Raw genomic sequence first — 27,363 nt, 5'->3', positions numbered from 1 at the left:
TCACTAGAAAAAAAAAAAAATTCCAACAATCAAAGCAAAGGTTCCCACTAACGCAGTTGTGTCTTTCCAGATTCTTTTTTGTTCATTTGCATATAGGTAGCCATTTAAAATGGGTGTTTTTATCATTGTAGAACAAATGTAGTTGGGATCATATATTCTGCAGCTTTATTAAAGTGTCTTGGAGTTCATTATCAATGTAACATGAATCTACCTCATTCTCTCTAATTACTGCATTGTATTTCATAGTACAGCAATTTAAACATTTCCCTACTGACATTTATCAGTGTGCTTTGTCACATTAGAGCCCGTTGTTTACTTATGGTGGCCAGTTACATGAAATATCTGTAATTTGTAAACAGGCCTTTAATAAACCTTTCCTGACATGGGAACATGGGAAAGTTTTTCTGCCAGCTTTTTTGCTTATGTTATTTAAACTGCACACTACTCCCTCCACATGTCTTCACAACATTTCTGATATTGCCTCATCTCTATAAGCCCGAGAAGTTTCAATTGATGGAAAAGATGAATTTCCATTGTTTCACCAACTGGTGAAAACGCCACCAGGGTTTCCATAAAGAAGGGTTTTGTCTTTCTTTTAAAGACCTTGGTTGTTTGATAACAGCACTTCTAGAGATATTCTTGTACAAATGTATGCAAAAGAATGTTACTTGCAACATTGTTTTTTATAGCAACAAACCAGAAATTTTAAAAAATACAGTGGAACCATAGCTATGTGTACTGGTATCAAGGGCCTCCAACATAATTTGTTGTATGAAAAAAGAAGAGTACAGAACAGTTTTTATGGTAGGAATCTCATTTGTGTAAAATAAATTATATATATACATGCAGTCCCTGGGTGGCACATATGGTTAACATGCTTGGCTGCTAACTGAAACGTCAGTGGTTGAGTTCTCCCAGAGACATCTTGGAAGAAAGGCCTGGCAGTCTACTTCTGAAAAATCATCTACTGAAAACCATGTGGAGCACAGTTCCACTTTGACACACATGGAGTTGCCGTGAGTTGGAATCATTTCCAGCAACTGATTACGGGGGGCGGGGGGGGAGTGTGTGTGTGTATTTTTTGTACCTATCTGTACATTGCCTAGATAGCTGTAATTTTTGGAGAGATGCACAACAAACTTAGGTGATTGCTTTTAGGAGTGGAATTGGTGAGTTAGGGAAGGAAGACTTTATATGTATTTTGTACCTTTTAAAAATACACGTGAGTTTTACAGTAAAATAGTTTTAGAAAACATCAAATTTTAGCTTCAGGATTCTGCAGATACTGACTTGTAATGAATTTAGTTGTCAGAGTTGGCTTTTCTGCTTATTCATGAAGGAATTGAGTAACTTTCAGAATCAAACACTTCTAGACCGCAATATTGCAATGTTTGTTTTACTTTATCAGTGGTGCAAGTGTTGGTTAGTTCAAGAGAATACAAAATAATTAAATATGCCCAATGTGAAACAAGCACTTAGATCATGCAATATTAGTCAATACTCATTAAATATGAAGGTACCCCTACTAAAGCATCTGAATAAAAAATTTAGTGGCTTTTACTATGTTAAACTTGGAGCCCTGGTGTCATAGTGGTTAAGAGCTTGGCTGCTATACAGTAAGTCAGAAGTTAGAAAGGACCAGCTGATCCTTAGAAACCCTATGGGGCAGTTCTGTTCTGTACCATAGGGTCGCTATGAGTCAGAATCAACTCTATGGCAAAGGTTTTTTTTCATATTAAAGTAAACTTGTCAATTATTTTCTCCCCTCTTCAGAGTTGCTTATCTAAATAATGCCCTTAACAGCTATTTGGTAATGTAATTCCATTGCCATCGATTCCAACTCATAGCTACCCTGTAAGACGGTAGAACCTGCCCCGTAAGGTTTCCAAGGCTCTAATCTCTACAGAAGCAGACTGCCACATCTTTATCCTGTGGATCAGCTAGTGGGTTTGAACTGCTAACCTTTGTTTAGCAGCCAAGTGCAATTTCGTGGTAATATAGCCACCCATAAACTGTACTATAAACTTAAAATTTCTATTTTGACCTCTTAATTCGTTGGGTTGGCAAGAAAATTGTGCCTCATTCTTTGTGAAGATCCACCCCACCCAATCCTAGGTTGGGTTAAGGTTTTAGGGGCTGACACTGTGCCAAGATACTGGGACGCATAGTCATGATACCTGTTCCTCATAGTCTTTATGTTTGAGCCCTGCGCCATCCTTACAGTCTTTTTGTTTGAGCCCAATGTTGCAGCCACTGTGTCAGTCCATCTTGTTGAGAGTCTTCCTCTTTTTTGCTGGCTTTCTACCAAGCATGATGTCCTTCTCCAGAGTTCCCCTAGTTTGCAACACAACCAAACTGTCAATGTATTTTTCCTTTCTGCTTTACCACATCTCTCTTCTTTGGCAATGACCACAGGGCCCATTTTCTCTTGGGGTTGGGGAAGGGGACTATTAGTCTTTCAAAATTACCTTGCCACAGTTATGCTTAATTGCAGTTCCTCTGACTTTACACTTCAGCAGCTTTGTCAGTCTATTGCTATATTTCTGATGGTTTACAGTAAAATGCACGTATTTCTTACCTGTTTACTAAAATAGTCTTCGCATTTTGTGCAGCCAGAAAATTTGATAATTCAGCAGTCCTTCTCTAGTGTTCTCAACCTTTCCTCCCCTTTAGTCCTGAAGCATGGGACACATGCTCATCGCAGTAGTGGCTTAGTAAACCTGTCTGAAGGAAGCAGTTTGAATATGCTTCTTGCAAAGAGTCTGATACAGCTTCCATCCCCCTCCTCCATTCAAAGATGACCTTTTTTGGTAGGTAGAACAGGCCTATGGTTCAAAATGCAGAAAGTGGAAAAGAATATACACTGAAAGACTTCCTCAAATCGCTGTATGCCAACCACTCATTTCCTCTCCCCAAAAAGAACCAGTGTTGTTAGGGAAGGAAGACCTTATATGTATTTTGTACCTTTTAAAAATACCTGTGAATTTTACAGTAAAATAGTTTTAGAAAACATCAAATTTTAGCTTCAGGATTCTGCAGATACTGACTTGTAATGAATTTAGTTGTCAGAGTTGGCTTTTCTGCTTATTCATGAAGGAATTGAGTAACTTTCAGAATCCAACACTTCTAGACCGCAATATTGCAATGTTTGTTTTACTGTATCAGTGGTGCAAGTTTTGGTTAATTCAAGAGAATACAAAATAATTAAATATGCCCAATGTGAAACAAGCACTTAGATCATGATCACTTAGATCATGGATTTTTATATATCCTTCCAAAAAAGTGTTCTACATATGTAATGCGTATATATATAGGAGTCCCTGGATGGCACAAACAGTGAAGTACTTGACTACTAGCCAAAAGGTTGGCAGTTGGAACCCACCCAGAGGCACCTTAGAAGACAGGCCTGGCCATCTATATCTGAAAAGTCAGAGCCTTGAAAACCCTATGAAACAGTTCTACTCTGCACACATGGGGTTGCCAAAGAGTCAATCAACTCAATGACAACTACCAACAACATATATATATTCATTTCTGCTTATATGTACATAACACAAATGTACATGCATGTACATTTTCTGCTTTTTTAATACTGGCGTGTATCCCTGTTTTGAACGGTCATTTTTTGGCTCACCAGTGTATCTTGGGAATCTTTCCATTTCCGTACATGAAGAGCTTTCTCTTTTTTAACAATTGCATAGTATTCCATGGTACGGATGTACATAATTAATCATTCCTACACCCCCACTGATGATCATCTAGGCTATTTGCAATCTTTACTATTATAAACAGTGCTACAGTGAATAATCTTGTATGTACATGAGTTTGCCCATATGTGAGACTATCTTCAGGACAAATATTTAGAATTACTGAGTTAAAAGATACGTATATGTGTTGTTTTGACAGATATTGCCAAATTTCCTTCCATAGAAATTATACCAGTTTACTCTCCCAGCAGCCGTGCATGAGAGTTTCTGTTTAGTCACACACTCACTGTCATAGAATGTTATCAAACTTCAGATTTTTCCAGTTGATGAAAATGATACATAATTGTTAATGATACTGAATTTAGCATCTTTTTATATGTTTAATATTTATAGTTCTGTATTCATTTTCTAGGGCTGCCTTAACAAAGTACCACAAGCTGGGTCGTCTATAAAAACATTATCTCAGTTCTGGAGGCTGGGATTCTGAAATCAGCGTGTTGGCTCTGTTGGTTCCTTGTTAGGGCTCTGAGGGAGAATCTGTTCCATGCCTCTCTCCTAACTTACGGTGATTGCAATCCTTACTCTTAATCTCTACCTCTGTCCTCGCGGGGCCGCCCTCTGTTTGTGTTTCTTTCTCTGGCTCCTCTTTTGTAAGGACATCACTCGTTGGAGTAGGATGCACTCAGCAATCTAATATGACCCCATGTGAACTCATTGCATCTTCAGAGACCTTATTTCTAAATAAGGTCCTGTTCACAAGTGCCAAGGGTTAGGACTTCCAACATATCTTTTCAGGAGATATAGTTCAATCTGTTGAAAGTTCTTTTTCTGTGATCGTATTTTGTTATTTTTATACTGGATTTTAGATTGCTGATCTTTTCCTTATTGCTCTCTAAGGATTCTATTACAGGATATTATTCCTTTGTGCTGTGCGCTGCAAATATATATGCTGTTTTTAAAACAAATACAGGTAGTCCCTGACTATAAGTGACTTTTCCAGTGATTCCTTCCAGAGTTTATTTCATTTTTACAATTAGATCTTAGAATTTGTCCTGGCATAGGATGTGTGATAATGGATTCAGTATTTTTTTTCCTTTCTCCAGATGGTCACCCCACTGAATCAATAATATCTTTTATTAATCTTTTTGGGCCTACAGCTAAGGTTTCTATTTTATTCCATTCTTTTGTCTATGTATCAGTACTAAACTGTATGAAGTACAAGATCTTACAGTATGTTTTAATATCTGTTAGGACTAGTATAGGGAACTCTGGTGGCATAGTGGTTAAAGTGCTCGGCTGCTTACCGAAAGGTCAGTGGTTCGAATCCACCAGCTGCTCCATGGGAGAAAGATGCAACAGTCTGCTTTTGTAAAGATTTACAGCCTTGAAAATGCTATGGGGCAGGTCTGTGCTCTCCTATAGAGTCACTATGTTGACGGCAGTGGTTTTTTTTTTTGGTTTAGGTCTCATCTACCTTTGGCTATTGTTTATTATTCCATATGAATTTTAGAATTGGCTTTTCTTGTTGTCCTTCTACAACCCCCCCAAAGGAAGAAAAATGAGATTCTCTTGGTATGTTCATGGGGTTTACATTAATTTCATGATTAATTTAGGGAAAAATTGCTGTCCATATCATGACCAATCTTCCTATCCAAGAATATGGTATCACGTTCCATTGCTCAAGTTTCTTTTGTATTCCTTGAAAGCATTTCTAAATTTTCATTATGTAGATCTTGCACATTTCTTAATGAGATTATTCCTATGCTTTATCTTTTTTTTTCTTGCTTTGGTGAATGGACTTTTCTCCCATTACGTCACCTACTATGTTTTTTGTATATATGGAAGCCGTTGATTTCTATATGTTAATATTCTCTCCAAACATCTTCATAAGTTTGTTTAAATTATAATAATTTTTATCATGTTTCCAGTTTACTTCTTCCCAATATATTCCCCACATAATAGACCTTCCCCCATATTTTAGCATATTTTATTATACAACATAAATATTAATATAACAACCAATCTCATCAGAAAAGTATTTAACAGTTATGGGGCTGTCAGTCTCATTGCCTTCAGATACAAGTTTTTCAAAATTATAATTTTTGTTTGAAAATTGAATTTTATAGCATTTCTTTTTTCTTATTGTACATTAGATGAAGGGTTACAGAACCAGTTTCTCATTGAACGATTAGTACACGTATTGTTTTGTGACATTGGTTGCCAACCGCACAACATGTCAACACTGACCCCTTCTCAACCTTGGGTTCCCCATTACCAGCTTTACTGGACGCTCCTGCCTTCTTGCCCTTATTCCTGATCCGGTGTGCCCATTTAGTTTCATTTTTTTTTGTGGTCCTAATCTTTGGCTGAAGGGTGAACCTCAGGAGTGACTTCATTATTGAACAAAAACTCGACATCAAAGTTGTACTCCTTATTGAAGATAAGAGGGTGGCCACTTATTTATCAGTATTCTCAGTCTTAGAGTAACCAGTTATAACTCTGGAGTTAGAACCTCACTAGAACAAGTCATTATCCTCTGTGTATCCTTAAGGAGATATAAATAAAACTTAGTAATTGTTTGATAAATGAACAGAATCTAAAAATACTCAAGTTGACTAATTCATTTATGTTCTCCTTTTGAAAGAGTTTTGGTAGCGCAATGGTTAAGTGCTTGGCTACTAACTGAAAGGTTGGCAGTTTGAACCCACCAGCAGCTCCACAGGAGAAAGACCTGGCAATCTGCTCCCATAAAAATTACAGCCTAGAACACCCTAGGAATCGGTTCTACTCTGTCACATGGGGTCGCTGTGAGTTGAAATTGATTCAGCGACACCCTACAGCAACACTGTCATTTTGTTTATTGTTCCGTCGTTCCATTTCTCATCCCTTTTCTCTTTCTTTGAGTCCGGTATAATACCATGCTTTTGACTTGATTTTTGTGGGAAAATGCCGTTGCAGACTGGCTGCAAATCTAGGATCCTAACCCATTTGTAAATTAGGTGCTAACTTTTGTTCATATGCGGAACGAGGTTAAAGAATTATTATAATGTTTATAAGAAACCTATAAAGAGGAGGCACTCCAAAATTGATTAGTATGTCAAAAGTGAAATGAATGGAATCACTTTGTAAGTCATAAAGACAGCAAGGTATGATTCATGAAGTTAAATGGAAAGTGTCAGGATATTTTAATGGTAAAATGTTTTAGCCGTTTTTCTATAACTGAATTCTATAAAATTGAAGGTGAGGGTTAAATCAAGATGAATTTGCACTGTTTTCCACATATTAAAATATAAAATGATATAACTTCTAGTTGTGCTTTAGTATTTCACATTTCCGCATGGTTTATCTTGTACTGAACATATAATTCAGAAGATCAGAAATACATGTGATCTTCTGAGCATGAAGATACTGGTTTAAATTGTTTTGGTGTTAGTAATTCAAGCTTTTTCCCCCTCTCTCTTCCCATTAAGGATTTTGGACTCTGCTTGTAATATCCCTAACTGCTGGATTCTCCTGTTGCAGCTTTTCTTGGACAGTGACTTATTTTGATTCTTTTGAACCGGGAATGTTTCCTCCTACTCCTCTTTCACCTGCCAGGTTCAAGTAAGTATTCCTGTCCTGTTTCTTTTTTAACCCATTCCAACTCTGTTGAAAACACTAAAATAAATAGAAAAGGCTGTTTCTTTTTCAGATAAGTTGTTGAGGCCCTAGTCGTTCATCTGTGAAACTTAAATGACAGTGCTTTTTAGCTTGTGGTCTCGACCTTTATAAAAATGGATACAAGCGTATGAAACTCCTTATCTAGATAATGCAGTGCTTTTTGTAAAAAATGAAATTTAAGAAATGATCTAAGAACAGAGAAACTTTGATGACTGTCGTTTTTGGTGGAATTTCATTTAAAACGTTTATGACAGCAAAGTTAATGTCGGCAATTTCAAAGTTTAACTAGATTCATTCATCAGTGATCAGACTTAAACGGCTTAATAATAGGATTGGATTTTTCCTCAGGAATTAAAGTTGGTGTAATAATTAACAAGCATTTATGTTACCCCATTTGTACGTGTAGACCAGATTAGATGCTTTTCATAGTGGAACAATATTAAATTTCTTTGGTCCGTATTTCCTGTCTCAAGGAGTTTTGGAAAATTTTGTAGGTAGTGTTTGAATCCAATTTATTTATGCCAGGAAAACAAGGTTTAAATATTAACTTCAAATAAGAGCTTCTAAGATCTCTAGTTTATTCTACCAATTGGTGGTATGAGTGGGTAAGGAGACAGAAAATAAATTCTGTTAAAGATATGTATATTATTATAGAATTATAGTTGTTAACTACTATTGTTATTACTGTCAGCTTCAGCTCACCTCATGGATGTGTTATAGAGATTAAATAAGATCTATTTGAGGGACTCTGTAAATGTGAATTTATACTGATGATAATTATTAATAATCACTGATATCACTGGCACCACTGGTTTTCATTATTAGTAAACTCATATTTTTGTCTTCTAAATATATCTTTAAAATTTGTTGACTTCAAATGAAATATATGTATACTTGTAGAAGTTTTTAATAACTATCTGTGAAACACATTTATACTTGCTAATAAATGTCCTTTTTTGTGTGACATGGATTATGATTAATCAGTAATTTGAATTTAGAGTTAGATATAACAGTAGAATTTAACATCCCATAGTTTACATGGGTATAATTCATAGGAAAGTTTATTTTGCCAAATGATATAGTAGTCAATTGAAATTTGCACTCTCCTGCTGCCTGTTAACAACAATTACTTTAACAAATGGTATAAATCTAATATAATGGGATTCATTTCATTAAGTCAAAAAACTTAATCTATTTTTCTTGCATTTATTTATATTCCATCTCTCCCCTGAACTCCTGCCTTACATTTCCAGCTACCTGGTATGTCTTGCTGGCTGCATTTTAAAAGGTTCCTTGTACTTAGATTAAAACCCTAATCTTGGTCTTAAAGACATCAGCATCTACCAGTTTACGAAGGCTTGAAACCCTGCTCACTGGATTTATTCCATCACCAAGTCCAGCCAGTCCTGCCTCTTGAAATGTCTTTGGAAGATGACTTCTTTACTTAAGGCCTTGAACAGTGTACTTGACTCCTTGGTTTCCTGTCCTGTAAGCTCTCACTTTTTTAATTTGCCGTGCAATGTGCTATCTTTCTGAAAGCAGATCTAGTCACAGCTCTCCCTTGTCTAAAAGTCTTCAGTGGCTTTCCCAGTGCCTTCAATGTAAAGTTCAACTCTTAAGTATAGCGTATCAAATCCTTCCCCCAACTTTTCCAACGACCCCACCCAACTTTTCCAACTTCATCCTCAGCTGTTGCAGTATACCCTCCACTGTAGCCACGTACAAAATTAACTTGGCATCCCCCAAGAAAACAGTGTAATTTTGAAATGTCATGACTTTACTCTTGTTTTCTTTGTTCCTGGAACGGCCTCTTATGCTCTATCCTCTTCCACCACCACTACAATGCCTTATAGTCTCAGAAGCTTTTTGGGTTAGAGAAAAACATTTCATTGTTCTCTTAAAGGTCTGCCTCTCAAACTGGGGGCATTTTAACTCTTTTTTCTTTTTTCCATTTTTTATTAAATTAGATCCAGTGATAAGGACCACAATTTTCAATGCAGTGATTAGTCACTCAGATTTAATATAAGAATAGTGTTAGATCAGAGACTTAGATTACATACTTGTTAATAAACCAAAAAAAAAAAAAACAAACCAAACCCAGTGCCATCGAGTTGATTCCGACTCATAGCGACCCTATAGGACAGAGTAGAACTGCCCCATAGAGTTTCCAAGGAGCACTTGGCTGACTTCAACTGCCGACCCTTTGGTTAGCAGCCGTAGCACTTAACCACTGTGCCACCAGGGTTTCCATACTTGTTAATACAGCCCTAAAAATACAGTTTAAATACATGTATAGTTTTGATTTCCTCTAACTGTGTAAGTAGGAATAAGTTAATTTTATGATAAATCAGCTGTTATCATTTCATGGGAGTCAAACTGGAATTTAACAATTGTCACATATTATCAGAAACCACAGCCTCCAAAAAGACATTATAAATATGATAATTGGTGATGTTCAGAGTTTTATAGTGAAAACCTTGCTCCTAGTGTTCATGGAAAATGTGCACTTACTTCAGAAATGTCAGAATAAGTATATTCTCTATGTCACCAGTAGAGAGAGTGCTTGTACCGGGAAACAACTTCCTTAGCTTTTGAGAAAGTTGAAATCTTCAGACTTTCTTAGGAGTCAGATTGATACTCATTAGTATGCAACGTCATACTTTTATAAAAATACCTTCGTAACAGTTGTGTATTCTTTTATTACCTAAATAATGATGTTAATAGAAACATTTTTCTTGATTATAAAAAAAAATTTTTTTTTCTTTTTTTCTATATAAAAGTAATACAGGTTCTTTGTTGAAAATTTAAAAAAAAGAAAATGGAAATAACTCATAATTAGGGAATTAATCTATATCTTTTTGTTCTTTATGCATATTTTAAAAATTTAGATTGATGTCACAGTGTACATACTGGTTTGTAATCTTTTTTATTTAACATTATGTTGGGAACATTTTCCATTCAGTGTTTCTTTTGAATTGCTAATGTTTTAAATACCCTTTAAAGACCAATCATCATATATATTCAGTTTTTTTTTTAAAGGAAATCTACTAATATTAATGGGAGCTAGATTCAAACATAATTTACTAAACAAGGATCTGCTTACCCAGGTAGAACTAAAGGAAAGAAAATAAGACTTTTTTTCTTTCTGAGTTTAAGATTAGTCATTTAAAATATACTCTATTTGTAGCTTCATGAGTATCAAACATGAAAAGAGTAAAAAACTCAGGTCTGTTTGGTTTGTTAAAAAAGCAATCTTTTGCTATCCTATCCTTTGCGTTCCTAACCACATGGGCTTTTTTAAAAATAAAATAATAAAAAAACCTAGAAATACCAGCTTGGTATGGAAAAAAAATTGGGAAGACTGTGTTTGCCATAGCTAGCAACATGTTCCTCTAGAAATTTGCAAATTCATTCTTGAGTAGGGAATTGATTCTAATCAAAAGTAGGGAAGAAAAAAAATATCAGTAAACATTCAGTGAAACATTTAGTGAATACAGTAATTTGGATCACTAATTCACCAGGAGAGATTGAGATTGCAAATAATACCCTTTCCTTGTATTCTTTTTTTTTTTTTCATGTTTATTCTTCTGTACTTACTGTCTTAGATACTTTTACATAAGCACATGATCTTTAGGAAATAGAAGAGTTAAAGAATTTGGCAAGTTGTATTTTTCAGACAGGTACTTAATGGACTTCAGTAGGCATATTTTTGGAACTTTGTTGTATTAAAAAGCTATCCTGCAGTGTTACATGCACAGACTTCTCTATTAAGAAGCAATCATTTAAGTATTTGGGTCAAATGTAGTTCTAAATACATGGAGGACTTTAACTTAGTTGTTACTGAATAGTCTGTTAGAGCGTTAAAGAACAAGAGGCGGAATTTAGATTTCTTGAAGAAATAGGCATTCCCCACTTCTACTTTATAATTCATTGTCCTTCCCTTTCTACACTGCCTAATAAGCATTTCTAGTTTACTTCTCATCAGTTTGCCTATGCTTTCATGAGGTTTTTTCAGTGATCTCCAAGCAGACAAGTATAATACGTATGCATAGTCAGTATTTCACATTATGATAATCTGCTTTAATTATGGTTTCTAGGAGTTAATGCATCTAAGTATGTGACCTACCTGTGCAAAAACAATACATATGTAGAGAACCCAGATCTTAAAATAATCTTGGAGTTCATTCTAGACTGGGCCAGAGGCAACACCCAAACTTCTATGTAAGTCTTCCTGATGGGGAAGGAAATGGAGTATGGGTTGGAGACGTGCCTTGAAGCTGCATTTTTCCTAACAACAAGTACACTTTTTTAACTAATAGTCTAGGGTTACTAGGGATGTATTAGAGGTTCCCATTAAAGATTATGGGAGAATTAAGTCCTTCCTAAGCCACCCTTAGTTGTTATCATTAGTCTAGGTCCTCCGTTTTTTAGCAGATGAAGAAACTAAGTCCCAGGGAGTTTAAATGACCTGCACAAAGTCAAATTCGCATGTGACACAGCTAGAACCTGACTGCAAGTTTAGTGTTTTTATTTGTTTTGCGTTGTAGTTTAGAAACCCTGGTGGCATAGTGGTTAAGAGCTACAGCTGCTAACCAAAAGGTAGGCAGTTCGAATTCATTAGGCGCTCCTTGGAAACCTTATGGGGCAGTTTTACTCTGTCTTACAGGGGTCACCGTGAGTCGGAATCAACTCAGATGGGAACGGGTTTCATTTCTCACTAGTTGACACAGCGTTGTTTTACTAACGATTAACTGGCACTCAACTATTGCTGTGTGGTAGTTTTTTCATGCGATATTGCCAAATCCAATCAAACTCTGTTCTTAACATCTCACTGTGCTTGTCCTCTCCATTTTTTTCTCCCAGTGACCAGGAGTCTCCACTTGAGACTGCATTTCACATTACCGATGCACATCCTCCATCTAGTGGTGAAATAGTGGAACTGCAGGTTTGTAGTTAATAAGAAAATTAAATGACCCCTTAGGGTTTCCTAGGCTGTAATCTTTACAGAAGCAGACTGTCACATCTTTATCCCAAAGAGTGGCTGGTGGGTTCGAATTGTCGACCTTTCTGTTAGTAGCAGAGCGCTTAACCAGTGTGCCAGCAGGGCTCCTGTAGAAATGCTTCGGGCAGTGTCTGGCCTCCCCCAACCTCACAAGGGGAAAAGAGAACCAAGATCGACAGCACAAGGCTGACTCCCATGAGGCAGAAGCCAAACAAGCCTCCTTTCTCCACCATCTTGACTACTTCTGATACCAACCATCCCTCACACAGCATTCCCTACTTCTCTGTTGGCTTCGATAATTCATTGCAATGGCCACAAAGAACTCAGACCATACTTACGATTATGGGGTTTATTATAAGGGAAGTAAACAGTTATAGTTCAGGCTCAGGAACACTCAGGACACAGTTTTTTCATCAGGACAGCCTCTTCCAACTGTACTCAGGGAGGCACGCCTCTCCCTGGCCCTAGGCCTTTCTCCAAAGGCACTCAGCTTTCTTTCTCCACGCCTTCTCCTGCTGCCTGGTCTCTCCTGCAACAGCTTATTACTGTCTCAGGGTTACAGCTTGTTCTGTCACTCCCTCCCTCTCTGCTCTAGAACTGGCTCTCTTTTAAGGCAAAACTGACCAAATTATCTTATTTGCACAGCCCTACCCAGTCACCTGTGTGGGAGACCATGGTGAGAAAGGCCATACTGAGTAATTCATCGCACCACTGCAGCTCCCTAAAAAATGAAAACCACTTAATGATTAGAATAGGTCTGCTATGAGTTGAAATTGACTTCATTGCACCTAACGACAACAGTGTAGAAACGTTACCTTATCTAAAATTGGGCAGAAAACGATAGTATTTAAGTGATGGTTCTCGCAGAAAACACGATGCAGAAAGTTTATTAGTTTTTTAGTTAAGAATGAGAATATTTAGTAATGGTGTATGAAAATAGTGAAATAAGTCATTAAATTTGTCTACCTTATATAACTTTTCTTGTAGAGTCAAAGATCAAGACTACTAGTCTTAGAAAAGTTAAAAGTGTTGCTTCATTGTAATGAATAGTGATAATTATAAAAATATTATCGCTGACATGGAAAAAAATACTCATTATTTAGTTCAAAGGTCAAAGTTAACAGCATATACTGCTATAACCCTAAAGCCAAGGGAACTAAAATTAAAATGTACTGGGGGTTCCAAAATAAGCCATTCTTGCAAGAAAAGTTGATTTGTTTTAAAAGTGGAGTTAATTTGCATAACCTGAGGATATAGAGTGGTGGCATAGCGGTTAAGTGCTATGGCTGCTATCCAAGAGGTCTGCAGTTCGAATCCGCCAGGCACTCCTTGGAAACTCTATGGGGCAGTTCTCCTCTGTCCTATAGGGTCTCTATGAATCAGAATCAACTCAACAGCAGTGGTTCTTTTTGTTTAAGGATATAAAGTGGCAAGTAACCATAAGGGGGCATCTAGTGATTTCCTTAGTAAATTAGATGAAATCATTGTGAAGGGAATTAGTGGTGCCAATGAAGCTTATCTTAGTAAGATAAAATGATAGTTTTTCAGAGGAGATATCCACAGAGACCTATTATTTTTAAGGAGGTAAAACAATGCTTGTCCGTAAAGATATTTAAAATGAGCTAACTCCTTGGTGGCTCAACAGTTAAGCGCTTGGCTGCTAACTGAAAGGTTGGTGGTTGGAATGTACTCAGCAGCTCTGAAGGAGAAAGACCTGGCTTAGAAAACCGTATGGGCAGCTCTCTCCTCTTTCACGTGGGGTCACCATGAGTCAAAATCAACTCGACAGCACAGAACAACAACTCTATTTTAGTAATCAAATGCTGCTGGAAACTTCACATTTCAAACTTGTGGTAGTCAAAATTTTGTAAAAGTAAGATTTTTGGTGAACTGGATATCTGAATCCAAACCTTGAATTATTGAATAATGTGTTGAGAAACTGATTTTAAATAATTTCTCTCTTTCTGTTGAGAAATGTAAAAATAGCATGTCTTCATGTCACAGCATTGTAAATTTTGGAGACTGTCTCAATTCTTCATAAATCCTCTGTTTACCTCTATTCTAACATTCAAAGATTGGAATCTCCAAGATAGGAGGACCACCCAAAAAACCAGAATCATTAGACTTGTCTTAAATTTTACAACTGAAGATTAGCCTTTTTGAGGCTAGAATAAATTGTTTTAAAAAGAATGATCTCAACTTAGAACACAAAAATTTATTATAACTCGACTGTTAGTTTTAAGTCAGGATATCTACCTCAAGTACTGCTTGAATATATTAAATATACTTGTACCGATTTCTAGAATGAGGTAGATTGGAAGACATAGTTGAAAGTCCACCTGATAGAACTTAGAACATAAAGTCTCACTATATTGTAGAGAAGTGTGACATTTGGTATCTTTTCTCTTTAAATGCATCATTGGTTGTATTTATGGTTTATTTGGTGTGGAGTTCATGGTCAAAATGCAAGGAAACTACAATTATTGGTGTTACTGATTTTTAGGAATGTGCAAATGTAAAGAGTGGTGTCTTTTTACTAAAGCTTGCTTAAATGTAATCTTTAGAATTAGATTGGCAATTTACAATATTTCACAGTTAATATACAAACCAGGGGCTATCTGCTGCCTTCCTGATGCTGTTGTTCTTTCGTAGTTGGATCATTCCAAGTTATCTACCTTTGTACTTCTCTTTCAGCTACAAATGATACTTGATAAATATCCAGACACTCAATTGGAGAAAAGACCTGCTTTTGATTTAATTTAGTTTATATTTATACATAAATTAGAAGTTAGTGAGAAAGAAAAGGGAACAAATTGATTGTTGTTTGAATTACTTTTTGGTAAACTGCTTTGGGTAACTACTTTACAGACTAAAAATTAATGCATGTGATCTGATACACTTTGCATGTGTCACTTTCTATTAAAACATTCTGGTGTAGTTAATGGAAACGCTGGTGGCATAGTGGTTAAGTGCTACGGCTGGTGACCAAATGGTTGACAGTTCAAATCCACCAGTTGCTCCTTGGAAACTCTATGGGGCAGCTCTCTGTCCTGTAGGGTTGCTATGAGACAACGGCAAGGGGTTTGATTTTAGTTTTTTTTGGTGTAGGTAATGCTGGAGTATTTACATTTCTTGACATTTGTGTGTGAATACATAATTGTTGTTACTGTTGTAGCAGACAACAGACAGTAGAATATTTAACAGATTTTCCTGGAAATTTCAGGATTTAGGATTGGCATTGCTGTATATAATTTATGCTTTGTACTCAATATTAGGTTTATTTTTTTATATATATGTTATTAAAGGATTTTCTCTACCTTCTTGTTCTTGACATTGGGAGGGTTTAGCTCTTCGGGAGGTAGGGCAAATCAAGTAGTAATGGGAAACGGTTATCGGTTCTTAACTCAGGCAGTAATATAAGCCTTGGAGGTCAAGTTGGGTGTGTGATTTAATATTTAAATTAGAAGTTTCTTTTCCAGGCACACTAGATTTGACATTGAGTACAATGAACTGACTCCACTACTCTTTCATAGAGCTTTTGGAGAGCTGCCCCTTTATGGAATCAGATTCTTTATTGCCATGAACTAATGAAACAGATGTCAGATAGCTAATAGTAAAAATAGTAGGAGAGAAAAGCTACTGACAAAAGAGAGAGATCAAGAACTTGGCCTTGATATTTGAGTATCATGAAGTTTCATTCTCTGGGGACGGTGTTTGGAACTGTCAGTTGCAATGCTGTCACTATTAATGAATATACTGATGGCACTGCACTGTGGCTTCTCAAAGTGAAGCGTTAAAATACATGCATGTCTTATATATTCTGTTATTGTTTTGAATGGAAACAAATAAATGTAACAAAATTCTGTAGGAAATCATATTAACTATTCTCAGTGACCTTGTTGTTTTCATAGAGTAATATAGCTAATGAGTGTTTATTTGCCTCGCATCTGTTTGCCATGGCTCTTGCTTATTGATAATTTGCAATGTGTTATGTATGGGCTGCTGAAAAGGTACAGGTGGCCATGCACAGAGCTGCACTGATAAATACCTGAGAGATAGCACTTGCCAGTTTTCTACTTGGAACCTTTTCTTTGTGTTCTCTAGCCTTTGAAATTACGAGAGGCAGCCTGGTATGTTAGAAAGGGCTTAGAAATCAAAAGAACTTCCAAATACAGGCTACACCGTATATTATCAGGAAAAATTTGAGCAAGTCACTTAGCCTTTCTGAGCCTTAATTTCCTCATCTATAAAAAAAAGAAAAAGAAAATAAAATTTTTTTTAGGGGATAAAAGCAATGATATCTAGCGTTTGTCCGTTCCTCCCTTTTCCCTGTATGCAGCTTACTGATGTCAATTACATCAGTCATGATGTGCAAACATCACCCATATTTGGTGCCACTTTTCCCATTTCTGTAAACAAAAAATGACTCCTACCTAGGGAGTACTTTCCCTCCACCCCTCCCCTGGTGGCCATTAATGAATGTTGTGGTGGTATGGTGTTGTGTGCCTTCGAGTCGATTCCGACTCACAGCGACCCTATAGGACAGGGTAGAACAGCCCCATAGAGTTTCCAAGGAGTACCTGGTGGATTCAAACTGCTGGCCTTTTGGTTTAGCAGTTGTAGCTCTTAACCACTATACCACCAGGGTTTCCTAATGAACATTAGCTTCTGTATATTTACTTATTCATGTCATTTCATAAAATGAGTTTTTTTTTTTTTTGATGATTAACTATTTTGTTCAACATAATATCCTCCAGATTCATTCACGTTGTAAGGTGTTTCAGGAACTCGTTTTTCTTTATTGCTGAGTAGTATTACATTATATGTATGTACTGCATTTTACTTACCCATTAGTCTGTTGATGAGCACTTAGGTTGTTTCCATCTTTTTGCTATTGTGGATAGTGCTTCAGTGAACATAGGTGTGCATGTTTGTTCATGTCACTTCTGTTAGATCCCTAGGGTTTATACCTGGAAGAAGAACTGCTGGTATATAGCCTTTTTCTAGCCTCTCTCAAAAGGGGGAAAATGCAGAACAGAATATCAGATTCTTATGGACTCCAGACTTTCTGGAGCCATGAAGGCTATAACCCCTGAAATAGTTGTCCTGAGATAATTCAACCAAAAATATTCCCTGAAGTCTTCTTTAAAACAAAAAATAATTTAATTAGTAAAGAATGTTTTCCTTGAGCATTGCACTCTTTTAAGAACTATCTAGATGGTATCAAATTAACAGCAACTCAAAAGATAAGAATTTTAGGGGGCAGTTAGGTATATGTTAACGAGTGAGGAACCACTCAGAAAATGAGGGTGAGAATGGTTGCACAACTTGAAGGGTATAATCAGTGTCACTGAATTGTACATGTAGAAACTATTGAATTGGTGTATATTTCACTGTGTGTATTGTCAACAGTAAAAATTTTAAAAACTACACAAAGACAAAGACTGGAAAGGGAATTGAGAAAATTATAAACTAAGGAACTTTGGAGGATAAAGTAAGGGGTGAATGCAGCGTATGTTGTTTTTTCCTTAAAGAGAGACATAACAAAGAGGTGAAAGAAGGGATGCATTCTCTTTGAAATTCCAACCCTATTTCTGTAATAACACTGGAAAAGTTCATTGGAATACACACAATTTCACCTCTCTTTAGCAATTTCAAATAAGTAATTTTAGGACAAAAGAAGTTATATGGGTTTGTATTTCTGAAAGAAACATAAAAGGAAGTGCTTCTTAGTATTTTTTTTTCAAAATTTGGGTTTAGGTCTTAAGAACTTTTGATTCCAGATGAAGAACTGAAAGTCACGCCAACCAAAACTCACATAGGTTCAAATTCTTTAGGAATTTGCAGTTCCTCAGCTAGGGAGAGAAAAATAAATAAAAGGCAGCTGAGACAGATGAAGTGGAGGGGATAGATTAGTACCAACTAGCTCATCCTGCTCCCTGCTGAGCCAGTTTGACACAGAAACCAATAGCCAGTTGGTTCTTAATATAACCTTTTATTCTGGCAAGGACAGAGAGCTTCCTACCTAAAGCAAAATAAGTAGGGACTGAAGTTGTTATTTAAAATTGTAGGGATTCTATCATAAAAACATCTCTGAAATTTGGAAATACACATGAAGGAAAGGAGATATGGGAATAAATATGGTATAAAAAAAAACCCGTTGCCATCAAGTCGATTTCCACTCATAACGATGCTGTAGGACAGAGAAGAACTGGCCCGTGGATTTGAACTGCTGACCTTTTGGCTAGCAGCCAAGGGCTTAATCACTGAACCAGCAGGGAATGTAGATTTTAAGAGCAGAGTTGGGTGTTATCACTCTGGTATGGAGATTAGTCAGCCAAGGCACAGGTAAAAACAACAACCTGAGAGGTGAAAGGAGACATGCTTGAGTCTCTTGACCTGTTACATTTAAAAAGACAGTTTATATGAAACTTTTGGCAGTGGTTTATTGAATGCTTTAATTTGTGGTTCAGAAGTAAGAGTATAGTCACTTAAATTGACAGGGCCATTGAATTCATTTGAAGCTTAAATTTTAAATGTATTTTTCTGAAAAGTGAAAATTATTAAAATTTAATTATTTTATGAAATACTTTACAAGAGACTACTAAATATTAATGTAAATATGTTGCTAAAAATTACATTTCTAGAGTACAGAATCTGGAGATAAATAGTGAAAGCCTAGGCTCTCTCTAGGGAATTATAAAGGAAGAAATGATTATGAACAGACAGGAAGAGGGTAATACCAAGCAGAAACACACACATGCTTATTTAAACCTGTAATTCTCCCATTCCTTTCTTCCATCTAGCTACTGGTGCTGTTTGTATAATGTTATTGTTTGCTTTTTTCTTTGTTTTAGATTCGGGGTGGGGTTAGGTTTAGGTGTTTTGCTTAGCAGGAAAGGAGAATTGAAGTAGCAGATCAAGACAACTTTTTTAAAAATCTCATCTGTAACTAAGCTTTCCTCTCTCTACTATATATCACACTTAAAAAGAAGATATTTAGCAAAGTGGCAGGATACAGTGGCAACACACAAAAATCAGTCGGGTTTCCATGCATCAGCAATGAGCAAGTTGAAAAGTAAATCAAGGAAATAATACCGTTTACAATAGCATTGAAAAGAATAAAATACCTAGGGATAAATTTAGCAAGAAATGTGAAAGATTTGTACGCTGAAAACTTAAAAACACTACTAAAAGAAATTTTAAAAGGCCTAAATAAATGGAAGGACATTCCGTGTTCATTGCTTGGAAAGCTTAATACAGTTATCAGCACTATTCAAAGCAATCTATAAATTCAGTGCACTCCTCAAAATTCCAGCAGCCTTCTTTGCAGAAAAGGAAAAGTCAATCCTCAGATTTATATGGAAGGGTAAGGGGCCCTGAATAGCCAAAGCAATCTTGAAAAACAGGAATAAAATAGGAGGACTCACACTTTCTAATTTCAGAACATATTATAAAGCTACAGTAGTAAAACAGCCTGGTAGTCATGTAATGATAAACATATAGACCAAGGAATGGAATTCAAAGTTAAGAAATAAACCCGTACATCTATGTCAGTTGATTTTCAACAAGGATGCTAAGTCTGCCTAATGGGGAAAGGAGAATTTCTTGAATATGTGGTGCTGGGAAAACTGGATTTCTACAAGCAGAAGAATGAAGCAGGATCCATACATCACACCATTCACAAAAACTAATTCAAAATAGATCAAGGACCTAAATGTAAGAATTAAAACCATAAAAAAAACTTAAAATAGGGATATTACTATGGGACCTAGTTTGTTTTTTAGTAAAGCAAAAAGTAAGATTTTATTCAGCATATGTTCCAAGAGGCAAAAGTAGGAAATGGACAAGCCTGTTGCCAGAGCCATGTCTGTCTGGGTCCAAAGAATATTACAGAATTTGCAAAAGTGAGAAAACGGACAAGCATGCTGCCAGAGCCATGCTTGTCCAAGCCTGAGGAATGCTACAGAATCATCAGTATATATTACCATTACAAATGGGTAACACTGAAAGTTTCAACTTTTCACAGTTGGCTAAAAACTGCCGAATCACTGTGATTCTACATTTTGAATTGTCTTTCTTAATAATCATTGGTACAGGTTTCAGTAACAGGAGAGTCTTCATTGGTCCAAAAAATCTTACTATTCATTAAATGCTAAAAGAAAGATAAGAGTGGAAAGTATGCAGGCCTTTTGTGCTGTTTATGATTTGTTTGTGTGGAAGTTTCCGTAAAAGATGTTTTCCAAGATTGTCCTAGTTAGTGGGACCTAGTTTTTAACAATGAATTCTTAGATACAACATTGAAGGCATGAGCAGCAAAAGAAAAAATAGATAAATGGGACCTCATAAAAATTAAAAGCATTTGTTCATCAAAGGACTTTATCAACAAAGAGACAACCTACAGACTGGGAGGAAATTTGAGGGAACCATATATCTGATAAGGGTTTAATACCCAGAATATATGAAGAGTTCCTACAACTTAACAACAAAAAAAAAACCCAGTTGAAAAATGTACAAAAGGCTTGAATGTATAAAAGACTTCACCAGAGAGAATATACAAATGGCCAACAAGCACATGAAAAGATGCTTAATGTTACTAGCTATTTAACCAAAACCCACTGCCGTGGAATCGATTCTGACTCAATAGTGACCCCTATAGGACAAAGTAGAACTGACCCCCCCACTCCATGGGGTTTCCAAGGCTATAAATCTTTATGGAAGTAGACTACACATCTTTGTCCTGTGGAGCAGCTGGTGAGTTTGAAGTATCGACCTTTCAGTTAGCAGCTGAGCACTTTAACCATTGTGCCACCAGAGCTCCTCCATTAGCCATTGTTGTTGTTAGGTGCCATCGAGTCAGTTCTGACATTAGCCGTTAGGGAGATGCAAATCAAAACCACAAGGAGACTAGAATGGTTTAAATTAATAAAACGAAATAGCAGGTGTTCGTGAGGATGTGGAGAAACTGGAACCCTCATCCATTGCTGGTGGGAATGCGAAATGTTATAGTTGCTGCAGAAAACAGTTTGGCGATTTCTCAGTAAGTTGAACAAAGAACTACCATATGACCCAACAGTCACAATCCTAGGTATGTACCCAAAAGAATTTGAAAGCAGGAACACAAATAGAAATTTGTACACCAGTGTTCATTGCAGCATTATTCACAGTAGCCAAAGTTTGAAAACAACTGAAATGTCCATCAACAGATGAATGGATAAACAAAATGTGGTGTGTGTGTGTGTGTGTATTATTGAGTGTTACTCAACCATAAAGACAAATGAAGTGATACATGCCACGTGGATGAACCTTGAAAACATTATGTTGAGTGAAGTAAGTCAGTCACAGAATGACTAATACTGTATGATTGCACTTACATGAAGTAGACATATAGGTGATAACCAGGGATGGGGGGGAGGGGAAGCTATTGCTTAGTGGCCACTGAGTTCCTGTTAATGGTGGTGGAGTAATTTGGAAAAGGATAGTGATAATGTTTACACGACATGATGAATATAATGTCGCTGAGTTATATGTTGAAGTTGTTGAATTGGCAAATGTTTTATTATGTATATTTTTACCACAATAAAGAAAGGTGATATTAATGTTGCTGAGTGTGCCATCAAGTCAATTATGACTCATGGCAACCCTATACGACAGAGTAGAACCGCCCCATAGAGTTTTCTAGGCCATATCTTTATGTAAGCAGATTGTCAGGTCTTTTCACCCATGGGTTGGCTGATGGGTTTAAACTTCCTACCCTTTGGTTAGCAGCCAGGAGCTGAACTATTGCACCAATACTTATTGGTCATATCTTTTCATATGCCAGACACCTGATACTCATAACAATTTTATAAGAATAGGCTCTATCGTTGTTTCTATTTTACACAGGCAGGAATAGAGATCACGCAATGTTTCTAGTGTCATACCCCTTGTAAGTGGCAGAACTGGCACTCAAACCCATGTCGGTCTAACTACAGAGCTTGAACTCTTAACGACTAACAGAGACCATATAAGTACTTCATCGCAGGATTTTTTTTTTTTATTGGAGAGAAATTCTTTAGAACCAGAACAATACAGTACTTTTTCGTGAGTCATATTCTAAGTCATCGTAGTAGTTCTAACAAGCCTTTCTTTGTAATGGTATTTTTTAATTCTTATTGAACATAATTCACAGTTCTTTCCCTTTTTACTTCAGAAATGTATTACATGGGAAAAGAATTTTATATTGGCATAAGAAAATCCACATTTAGGAATCATAACATTTAAGAAACATTTTGGTTTTGTCATTGAATTCTCTGTGTATTTTTCTACTTATTATTTTTATATGTCCAAATGAATAGTTCTTATAATTTTGAGTTAGTCAATCAAGGAAATTCATCAATAAAATGAAAATTGATAAAGATATAACTTAACACACTAACGCAGAATTATCAGAATTGGCTATTCATTTGACCATGTAAAAAATAAGTAGAAAAACATGTATGTCGTTATACTCCGTGCATCATTGTTCAGTTTAAGTACATGTAATGCCAAACAGTAGTATATTGTAATAAAGAGAAAAAAACTGTACATAAGTATGTAATCTCTTTGAAGTGTTTTTACTTACTCTGTCTCTGCTACCTGGAATAGTCATAGAACTTTAGAACTGAAGGGGACCTTAAGTTCATCCAGTCCAGCTGTTCACTTGATAAGCACGAAACAAGTATGAGTTTTCACTTCTGGCTTTGTCCTTTTTCCTTTACACCATGATATTCCACTTTTGCCTGCCAGTCCATGGCTACATCTTTTAGACCTGGGTCAAAACTTACATCCTTAAGGAAGCTTGACTTTGTTGACGTTATTTCTTTGCTCCGCTCGGTTATACCTCCAGTTAGTACAAAAACATTTTGAGTAAAGCAATGTTTTAGGAAAATTAATCTACAGTGTATATAGTTGTATTGAAAGAACATGAGCAGTTTGGGAAGAATGTTACCATGATTTGGTTTTCTCAATCATATTCATATATGCAAATAATTGTAGCCACATCTCCATAAATAGTCATGCCATTTCAAAAATTCCTTAAGCCTTTTTCAGAGACCTTGTAAATTTTGAATTAAAATGAAAGGTCTTCAAAGTTTAACATTTCCATTATATTGCTCTGAGACCATAGGGTTTGTTTTCTTGTGTTTTTTTCAACCTTATTTAGTAGTGGAATCCAGATTAGAAATCCATATGACATGACAAAGAAAATCAGACCAGCTTGTCAGAGCCAGGATATTATCTCCCCACTCTTGTGGGTTTGACAGTACTAATACTAAATACTGTAGTTGTATTTACTCTGGATGTAAAGTTTTTATTTGGGATCTGATCAAGTTTCCAGTTTCGGACTTTATTACATAGGACTTAAGAAATTATGCTAATTTTGTTTTACCTATCTAAATTACGTAACAGAGGAAAGTCCTCCCCCGGTCAGTTTATCATTCTTCTGAGATTAGATCCCTTACTTTTCCTTAATGAAATTATAGAAGAACTAACAAACAAAAATTGCATATACTGTACTCAGTCCTTCCAGACCTCTTCACCTGTTTTATGTTGCCATTTGCCTAGAGTGTGTGCCTGTTTCATATGAAAAGGTTATGAATTACTTGCAACAATAAGAACCATTTTGGAATCAATAGTAGAGTCAGTGATCAAACTATGAATAAAGCAATATACAGTAAATGCCTTGGACCAGTAAGATTTTGATTTTCAGTTTGCGTGAGACCAGTATTGCCTTATTTTTACACACACATACACACACACACAAAGTTTAAAAAGGAAAAATGTTTGTAATACATCATGTCTTAGTTATCTAGTGCTGCTGTAACAGAAATACCACAAGTGGATGGCTTTAACAAAGAGAAATTTATTCTCTCACCGTCTAGTAGGCTACAAGTCCAAATTCAGGGTGCTGACTCCAGGGGAAGTCTTTCTGTCTCTCATGGCTCTGAAGGAAGGTCCTTGTCATCAGTCTTCCCTTCGTCTGGGAGCATCTCAGTGCAGGAACCTCAGGTCCAAAGGATGCGCTCTGCTCCTGGCACTGCTTTCTTGGTGGTATTAGGTCCCTACATTTCTCTGCCGACTTCTCTCTTTTCAAGAGATTGGTTTAAGACACAAGCTAATCTTGTAGATTGAGTCCTGCCATATTAACGTAATAGCAGCTAATCCCACTTCATTAATGTCATAGAGGTAGGATTTCCAACACATAGGAAAATCGCATCAGATGACAAGATGGTGGATAATCACACGATACTGGGAATCATAGACTAACCAAGTTGACAGACATTTTTGGGGGGGAACACGGTTCAGTCCATGACAGACCACAAGTATCTTCTGAGCCTCGTGCATAGTGACATTGAGAGTGAATTTACCAGGAACCTTTAAACGCTAGAATTGCAGATAGGTCTCTCTATTAAGCTTAAAATATGAGATTAGTATTGTATTTCATTATATTCAGTGGAACTTGGAGGATCATAAGTGAGATACAGGTGGTAGAGCCAATGCTCTAGAGCATTTATTGTGACTGAAATGCGTTTACTTTACCTGCTTTGTAAAAGTCACTGAGCGTGAGTATGTACAGCTCAGTAAAATTCAATTATATGAGCATTGTAGTAGTTAAAACTTCCTAAAGTTTAGGAAACTGTACTTCAGAGGTTTTTCTACTTTTGTGGGTGTGGGAGGGTCACATACTAGTAAAACAGAATAATAACTTTGGAAATTCTGTTCCATGGTTAACTTCATTTTGTATTAAATGTTTCCTAGATCATTAGTGTGTTTTTATAATGGTTGATGATGCTGACTGTTCAATTTTATCATTAGGCTAATGTTCACTAATCAATATGTTTGAGGAATTTTCTATTTTAGTGTGTACTGGGTAGTATAGCTATGTGGATTAGCCCTTAATGGCAGTTGGGAAGCATCTTTAAACTAGCCCCTAGGTGAATGACAATTGAGTGGAGAGACTAAATAACAACTCCATTGACCAGAATAGGGGGCCAGCAGGAAACATCCGGGTCTTCTGTAGCCCCAGGTGGGACGAAAAGGAGTTGTTCTTTGGAGAGTATGCCTTCTTCACTCTCTGCCACAGATTTTGTGGGACTGGAGTCAGTATTACGAGATTCTCTTCAAGTGTTAATTCACATCTAAGCACTTCCTGACTTTGGCCTCTCCTCAGGTAAGCAGGAGAGAATATGGGCATTATGACTCTCTCATTCCAGTACCCTTTTGCTTATGACTTTAAGCTCTTCTGTCAGTGTACCTCCCTGCATGTCCTCACTTCAGCTGCTTCAGTGAGGAGAGGATTTTATTCTGCCTCCTGACATCATTTGGACATGACTTTCTCTTCCTTTTAGTATGTTTCATTCTCAGTGGCGTTACTAGAGAGGTACCGGGGGGGACAGACTGTACTGGGTGATAATATCAGAGGAAATGATGCCAAAATGACTTATCAAATTTTTGTACAGTGTATCAGCAGAAATTTATTATTTTTTATAAAAATATCCCTGTAGTTATAACAAAAACATTTTTTGTAAGCCCAGCTTACATGTATCAATGTACCTACAAGGCTAAAACAATTCTAATTTACTTTCAGAATGAGTATCCTACTGCACTCTGGCTAGAGCTGTCATTATTATGCAATTACAGTGATGTTTTGAATCCCATGGTTTCTTCTGCCTGCGATACAAGCCTGCACTATTGTTTTTGTTGTTCCCAGTGTTTCTATAGCTGCTGGTTTTGTCAAATTGTCTGGTGTTTTAGGTGTAATATTGTGGCAGTTAGTATTTGTGAACCTATACCAATAACTTATTTGAGAATGAAGTAGTAGTTAAAGGAAAAGAAGAAAAATCAAAAAAAGCTTCTGCTCGCTTACTAATAATGTAGCTCAACGTACTTCAGTGTAGAAAGATTTTACAAAACAATTTTGTTGTTAGTATTCATGATCTAGGAAATATTACATTTAAGCAACTTACAACTATATCCCATTATTATGTGATTAAAATTGATAACATTACTGAGGATTCTGTATGATCTGGTACAGGCAGGTCCTTGGGGAGTGACCACCATGAGTTACCACACTGGGTGACGCCAACCCTCGTGATGCCACTGCTCATCCTTATCTATTAAGATAAGAAATAGTGTTATTTCAGTACAGTTAGTAGGACAAATATTCAAAAAGAAAAGGTAGTAAAATTGTTACAAGATACAGGGACCAAATGTCAGGGAAAATCTGTACGTAAAGTTCTTCAGCTAGTCAGTGTTCATTTACCAAAAAAAACCCCAAACTCATTGCTGTGAAGTCAGTTCCAACTCACAGCAGCCCTGTCTGGCGGTACCGTGGTTAAGTGCTCTGCTGCTAATTGAAAGGTTGGTAGTTCGAACCCACCAGTCACTCCGCAGGACAAAGATGTGGCAGCTTGCTTCTGTAAAGATTACAGCCCTGGAAACCCTATGAGGCAGTTCTAGTCTGTCCTCCAGGGCCCAAGTGAGTCAGAATTGAGTCTATGGCAACAGGTTTGGTTTTTGGTTAACCTTTCAGAAGCAGATTGCCACATCTTTCTCTCGAGTAGAGGTTCGAACTGCTGACCTCTCAGCTAGAAGCCCAGCACCTGATCATTGTGCCGCAAGGGCACCTTAGTGCTTATGTTGTTGTTGTTGTTAGGTGCCGTCGAGTCAGTTCCGACTCATTGCGACCCTATGCACAACAGAATGAAACACTGCCCGGTCCTGAGCCCTCCTTACAACCGTTGTTATGCTTGAGCTCGTTGTTGGCAGCCACTGTGTCAGTCCACCTGAGGGTCTTCCTCTTTTCCGCAGACTGTGTACTCTGTCACGCATGATGTCTTTCTCCAGGGACTGAAGTTAGTTAGTGCTTATAGTAATCGTAAAAGGAGAGATGTTTCTTTGCTGATGCTTAGGAAGGCAGCCTGTTGTTTTATTTATTTCGTTGAAAGCCACTTTCGTTAAATAGTCTATTCAGTT

General features: G+C 36.7%; 1 protein-coding gene across 2 annotated transcripts in view; it reads left to right on the top strand.

Moving 5' to 3' along the window:
- ARL6IP6 (ADP ribosylation factor like GTPase 6 interacting protein 6) overlaps positions 1 to 27,363 on the top strand; it is a 50,926-nt gene that overhangs the window by 10,540 nt on the left and 13,023 nt on the right. Inside the window, exons 3-4 of one of the 2 annotated variants that reach the window (XM_023542952.2) lie at positions 7,178 to 7,310; positions 12,231 to 12,312. In XM_023542952.2, coding sequence (XP_023398720.1) covers positions 7,178 to 7,310; positions 12,231 to 12,312 — 215 coding nt within the window. The remainder of the gene's footprint in view (positions 1 to 7,177; positions 7,311 to 12,230; positions 12,313 to 27,363) is intronic. The other variant, XM_003405841.4, reaches the window with a different exon arrangement.

This window comes from Loxodonta africana, chromosome 6 (assembly GCF_030014295.1).
Source record: "Loxodonta africana isolate mLoxAfr1 chromosome 6, mLoxAfr1.hap2, whole genome shotgun sequence".
NCBI lineage: Eukaryota > Metazoa > Chordata > Mammalia > Proboscidea > Elephantidae > Loxodonta > Loxodonta africana.
The sequence above is the reverse complement of the archived record's forward strand: the minus strand, read 5'-3'. Positions and strand labels throughout refer to the sequence as shown.